This window comes from Pediculus humanus, genomic scaffold, assembly GCF_000006295.1.
Source record: "Pediculus humanus corporis 1103172108225 genomic scaffold, whole genome shotgun sequence".
NCBI classification, from domain to species: Eukaryota; Metazoa; Arthropoda; class Insecta; order Psocodea; family Pediculidae; genus Pediculus; species Pediculus humanus.
This window is the reverse complement of record NW_002987795.1, coordinates 1-6,885: the sequence shown is the minus strand read 5'-3', so window position 1 is coordinate 6,885 and position 6,885 is coordinate 1. Positions and strand designations below refer to the sequence as shown.

The following is a 6,885-nucleotide window of genomic DNA, read 5'->3' as shown; positions in this document are numbered from 1 at the left end:
TACTATTACGATTTATTTATTTTTTCTATTTGAAATTAAATAAACATTTTATTATTATTATTATTATGTTAAAATTTAAATTAAATAAGAAAAATTATTACAAAATTAATTAATATAGAAAACAAGAAAACAAAAAAAAAGGGGAGGCGCATAATAATTTTATTTATTAAGTATTACAAACTATATAATAATTTTTTATTAACGCATTATTATTATTATTATTATTATTATTATTATTATTATTATTATTATTATTATTTTCGATACAGAGGTTACACAATGATAATATGCTGCCAAAAAATTTATTATTATTATTATTTTATTATTACCGTGATAATTTTTTTTTGACACATTTGAAAAATTAATAAATTGACACAAAAATTAAATAAACCCACTCGTAGTTAAAATTTTAATTTTAGATACTAAAACTACTACTATAACTACAACTACAACTACTACTACTACTACTAAATCTAAATATATATTTAAAAAAATAAAAAAAAAATAACGTAATTATTTTAGTTTTTAATAATAATAATAATAATAATTGTGAATTAATAAAAATTAATTTTTTTTGGAATTTAATATGACTAGATATAATAACAAAACAGATTCATAAAAAAATTGATAATTAAAAAAAAATTTTTTTTTTTTTCTACATGGTTTTTTGTAGGTGCTCCCTTCGATTGTTTCGTTACAAATTTAAATTTTAAAAAAAAAAAATTACAATTTAAAGTTTGACATTTCTTCTTTTATGAGATCAAAAATAAATTTCTTTCGGAAATAATATTATTAATAATAAAATAAATTGAGCGGTTTTTGTGTGTTCATCTTGAGGAAATTTCTCGTTATATCCTTTATAATTGCCATTTTTTCTGCAGGGATTCGTTTTTTACAAGAAAAACATTCAATTTTTATCCTTTTGTAATGCAAAATATTTTTTTCAATAAAGCGCAGAATTTTAAAAATTTAAATTTTTTTTTTTCTTTTCCCCACAGCTCAATTAAATTAAATAAAATTTTTTTTATTAATAATTCTTTTTTAAAAAGTATTTTTATATATATATTTGCTTTTAAGCATTTAGCCGCAATGTTTTTGAATTTAAGTATTTATAACATTGTTTTTTTTTAATTGTTTCAATAGCCACGAATTCTATAAAGTTTCCATTTTAATATGCAATAAAATACTATTCTAAGAAATATTATCCATCCGAGGATTCCACCAATATCGATCCAAAAATTCCCTCCTCCCAAATCTAAATCGTTTAGGTACTTTGCTGGATTTTTATAATGACAGTATGGGAGAGAACATTTTAAATGAGGACGTCCGTGACCGTAAATGGCTAACATTAAACCTTCGAAAGGATACCGGAAATAACTAACGTAGGATAACCAATTTAAACAAGGAGGCAAATCGCTTAACAATATAAAAAATCCGCTAAATAAAAACATTGGAATCGCTGATGCTGGAATCAAAAAGGTTCCCAACTGAAAATAAACAAAAAAAAATTTTTAAATATTTTCTTTTTTTTTTTTTTTAGATTTGGTGGCTTAGTTTTTGGTGGAAATTTCTTACCTGAGCATCGAATGCTGCTCCAAAAGCATGACCCAAAGCTTGAGCCATTATCGTTACGGTAAAACCTAATAAAAGAACCATTCCTATTCGATCCCAATTAAGAGGTTGATCCGTCATGAAATAAGTAATTAATAAGTACACGGATGGACAAAACATCTGGAAAAGGGAAAAAAATATATTATTCAAAACTGTCTGGAAGTTTCCAAAAGGAGATGGATTTAGGATCAAGATATGATGCGTGTGTGTGTGTGTGTGTACCTGAAGGGGTAAGTCCGCAATTAATTTTGAAAAATAATAAGCTTTTATTGAATACCAATTATTTAAATGCTCTCTGATGAAAACTGCTGCTTCTGATGGGACTAGAAAAAAAAAACTTTTTAGATGTCATAAAAATTTGAAATTAATTTTTAAAAAAAATTATTCCCTTACAAGTTTGAACTGTTGGCATGGAATTGGAAAAAAAAATAAACATGAGAGAAAAAAATAAAAAAGATGAATTGCTTTGAACTTTCGATGCTTCATTCCCTAGGTTGTAGAAAACTGTGCCCATTAAAAGACCGACTACAACTTGAGCTACCACTCGAATCTGTGCCATGTGCTAAAAAGAACCATAACGTTAAGAAACTTTTTTCCGATATATACGGTTAGTTAGATACGTATAATTGAATATTTACCAAATCACGTATGCAACTGCATAAAAAAGTTCTTTTAAGTAAAATCCAAAATTGTAGTAAAACTGGTGTTGGATATTTTGCTGTTATTTCTTTAACTTTTTTCCTCCTATTCGAAATTTGACTAATTTGATCCATTGGAATTATTTGAATTTTCGTATTGAGATTTTTTCCATCTACAAACACTATAGGAAAATAGTATTATTATTATTTAATAACGGTAAAAAAAAAATTTATTTTCAAGTTTTGTTCTTATATATATAAATTTACCTTGTTCGTGTATGAATCCAGAATTTGTATCAGATTCACTTCTTTGGTAATTACTAGATTTACTACTATTTCTTTCTAGCCTTTCGGCCATTATTTTTTTATTTGCTAATGTGAATAACGCATCCAAATTTTCTCCTCTTTCTTTACAAGCAACTTCAATGACTAAAAATCAAACAGAATTATTTATTTATATTTTTGAGAAAGAGTTTCTTTATTTCATTTATTGAGATAAACAAACCGAAATCAGCTCGATTGTAATATTTTGGACATTTAAATCCAGATTGCTCTAATACAGGTACCATGTCATCAATTGGACCATTGTACATACATTGACCATCGACCAAAATATACAAATCATCAAACATTTCAAAAATTCTAGAACTTGGTTGATGTATTACGCAGACAATTGTTCTACCACCTCTTGCTAAAGTCTTTAAGTGAGATATAACTTGAACTGATGATGAACTATCGAGACCACTAAAAACAAAAATTATGAAGCATATTTCGAACAAATAAAATGTTGTAAAATTTCTCTAATTAAGGTACACTTAATGAAATTTAATATGATTTTACCTGGTAGGTTCATCGAAAAACATAATTGGAGGATTGCTGATCAATTCTAATCCGATAGAGAGTCTTTTTTTTTCTCCTCCAGATAGATGCCTCACTTGTGTATTTATGCAAGATGAAAGTCCCAAAATATCAATTATGTCTGAAATCTGTCAATTATAATATATTTAATGATCATTTTCTTTTAGTGGAATAAGTATAATTGACAATAATTAGTAAATTGTAAACAATTTTAGTTAAGATTTTATTATGAGACACTTACAATGGAGTATTTTTTTTCTTCGCTAACTTTATTGCCTAATTTGAGATCAGCAGTGGATTTGAAAGTTTCCATAACTGTCAATAGGCCTAGCATAGCAAATTCTTGAGTAATATAACAGCATTCTTTTCTAAATACTTGCAAATTTCTTTCCCTACCATTGACTCTAACACTACCCTTTACTCCTGTCGTTCTAAATAACAGAAATTACAGTTTCAACATTTTTTTTTTTTTTTAGTAAAAACCAAATTGTATTTTCAAATTTATTTATTTTTACCTAAAACCAGTTAAAATGTTCAAAAGTGAAGTTTTTCCAGCTCCAGAGGGTCCAAGAATAGCTGTCAACCTCCCTGGTTTGAATCTACCATTAGCACCCTTAAGGATTTGTCTCGAAGGTAGACCTAGTTAAAAAAAAAAAAAAAATTAATGATCGATCCATCAGAGAGCCCAATAAATTTAATTATACTAATTCACTTAAAATAAAATGCTGTCGGAAAATTAACCGTTAATTTAAACTTACCCGATAATAAATCATTATCGTTTTTTTGTCACAGCAGCAATTTAAGTGGTGTAACATGATAGATTATTAATAATTGCTTATTAAATACCGAACAAGGAATACTTGACAACGAAAAAAAAAAAAAAATTATATCAATATTAAGTATTTCTTATGTCAAGTATTCGATTAATTAAGAAGATTTGAAAAGAATAAATAAATTTTGACAAATGCAATATGTTATTAAAATAAAATTTAAAAAAATGGCCGTTAATTAATTCAGACATTTTTGGGGGATGAGAAAAACGGTATTTTATAAACGATGCATAAAAAAAACTTTAAGATGTTTATATTTTAAATAATTTTAATAAATATTATTTTTTGTTATTAGAATAAACGTAATTTAACGAAACGCCATTTGAGTTAAATAATCAAAAAAAAAAAAAAACAATATTGGCAACACTGGATGTCAAATAAAGAAAAATTAAGAGGTCACACTGATTTAATCGTTGACCGCCAATAATGGAAGCTTTTAATGAAAACCGTTGGAATTATTATAGAAATGGCAAAATCTTAATAAACGGTAAATTTTTTTTATTTTTCGATATCGTTAGTTATAAGATTAAGATATTTATTATTTAGAGCTCAATACGAATCAAACTCAAAAAAAAAAAAACGTAATAAATTAAAAAAAGGGAAAAAGAAATTATCATTGCTGCAAAAAATGTACTTTTGATTTCATTTGTCGCCATTTTAATTATTTAAAAACATTTTAAAACTAACCATATTTTCCGTTACGAGTTAATGTCAAATCTTGAAATTCTAAATCAATGGGTTGATGACATATTTGAACAGTTACTTCGTTCTCGGTGCTCATTTTGTTATATATTTATTATTATTATTATTATTATTAAGTTATTTTCTTATCCTTTTGAAGCTACATGTGAAATTATATTGAAGAAAATCTGAAAAATGAATAAAAATTTCTCATGTTAAAATTTCTTGTATGTAGAATACAAAACATAATGTCAGCCATTTTATTTTATATTTATTATAAATTTATACTCATTTAGTTAAGAAATTTATGTTATGTATAATGTCACCAATGTAATTCCAAAACATAAGTTAAAAAATATTTTAAAATTTGTTGTCATCAATTTTTATTTATTAAAAGGCATACTTATATACAGGCATGTGCCTGTAAAAAATCATTCAATAAAATTTTAAAAGTTTTCAATTAAAAATTAATAAGAACTGTACATAAGTCTATTTGGCACATGTTGTTGTACAAAAAAAAAAGCTGATTAATTAAAAAAGGGAGGGAGAGAGGGGGGGGAAGGAAAAAATTAAAAAAAAATTTCAATCAGGAATAATTACAATGAAAAAAATTATACAAAAATGTTTATGTTATTATGATTAACAAATAAGAATTTGAAATTATTTTATAATAAGACATGTGTGTGTGTGTGTGTACTTTATGTAAAACCTTAATCAATTAAAAGGTTAAACCTTTTTTTTTATGTAAAAATATTAACTAAATTTAATTATGATATTTATTAACTAATGCTAATAATAAAAACAAACATTTTTAAAAGTTTAAAAACGTGAATTTTTTTTTTTTTTTTTGGTCAAGGTTACAATACTTTTAGTATAGTAAAAAATTATTTTAATTTAAAAAAGGGAGTTTTATTTAAATAAAGTAATCGTAAAAGAAAAAAAAGATTCTTAACAAAACAACTACGACTTTAAGGTTTTTTTTTTTTTTTTTAAGGTACGTTTTTTTAAAGACCTTGCCTCGAACGTTTTTATTTTGGCATAACATTTATTACACAACATTATTATTATTTTTTAGTTTCTTATGTAATTGGTCGAGAATTTTTTTTTTTTAAAAATTTAGAATTTTTATTTTTGGTTTAATTAATTCTAGAATGATTGAATGTATAAAAAAAAAATAAATAAATTTTGTATATAAAATGTTTGCAAATTTTTTTAACTTAATGTTAGATTATTAACTTTGATTTGTTTTTTCTAGAAGGAATATTATATAATCAATCATTCTCAAGTTTTTTTTTTTTTTTTTTTTTTTAAATTGAATGACCTGAAAACAAAAATCTCAAGTAATATAATAATAATATTTAATTTAATATAATGAATATCGTTTTGATATATTTGTTGGAATTAACGCTTATTTTATAATAATAATAATAATAATAATAATAATAATAATAATAGTACTTATTTGAACTTTTATTAACGTTTAAAATTTTAATTCACACACACACACACACACACACGCCATTATGTAAAAAAAATTATTTAAAAGTTTTATGTTTGGCATGTGAATTCTACAAAATTCTGCAATTTTTTTTTAACTTATAGAATTTTTAATAATAATAATAATGATAATATTTATAATTGCATTAATTAAAGGGTAAAAAGAATTTTATTGAAATATCGTAACGTTTTTTTTTGTGAATGTTGCACAAAAAACGATTGTTTAAAATTTAATATTTCTCACTGGAAATTTTAGTATAATGTTTTGATTATGTTTTGTTTTGTTTTTTGTTTTGTTTTGTTTTTGTTCGCCTAAAACTTTCGACATTAATTAACAAATAGTATATATGTACTAAGTTTTGGTTTATCTATCTGTTTACAATGATGATGATGATGATGATGATGATCCTAATAAATTTTTCATTATTTATTTATTTTATTCAAAAAATTTCTTTGTTATAATAGAGAGAGAGAGAGAGAGAGAAAAGAGAGGGGGCTCAAGTTTATTGTATCATTTAGTAAATGTTTTTCTGACCGTTGGCACTTTTTTTTTTTTTTTTTTGATAATAGACTAACTAAATATTATAAATGAGAGATAAAAAATAAAAATTTTTTTGAAAAAATAAATTTTCTGACCGTGAGTTTTATAACAAAACAAAACAGAAAAATTATATTTTTATCTTAAATTTAATATTTTTAATTCAAGGATTCATAATTAAATTTAATTATAAAAAAAATTAAGTACACAAAAGGGACAAAATTATATATAT

At 23.7% G+C, this 6,885-nt stretch overlaps 1 protein-coding gene across 1 annotated transcript; it reads right to left on the bottom strand.

The window, feature by feature from the left end:
• Positions 1 to 1,136: 1,136 nt before the first annotated feature.
• Phum_PHUM453210 (ABC transporter, putative) lies at positions 1,137 to 4,718 on the bottom strand (the record flags this gene model as incomplete). The annotated part of the gene is made up of 11 exons (XM_002429814.1): positions 1,137 to 1,487; positions 1,576 to 1,731; positions 1,834 to 1,934; positions 2,005 to 2,173; positions 2,250 to 2,422; positions 2,466 to 2,678; positions 2,755 to 2,993; positions 3,090 to 3,235; positions 3,349 to 3,538; positions 3,623 to 3,746; positions 4,625 to 4,718. The coding sequence occupies 11 exons, from the start codon at positions 4,716 to 4,718 to the stop codon at positions 1,137 to 1,139; spliced, it is 1,956 nt and encodes a 651-aa protein (XP_002429859.1).
• Between the last annotated feature and the right edge of the window lie 2,167 nt (positions 4,719 to 6,885).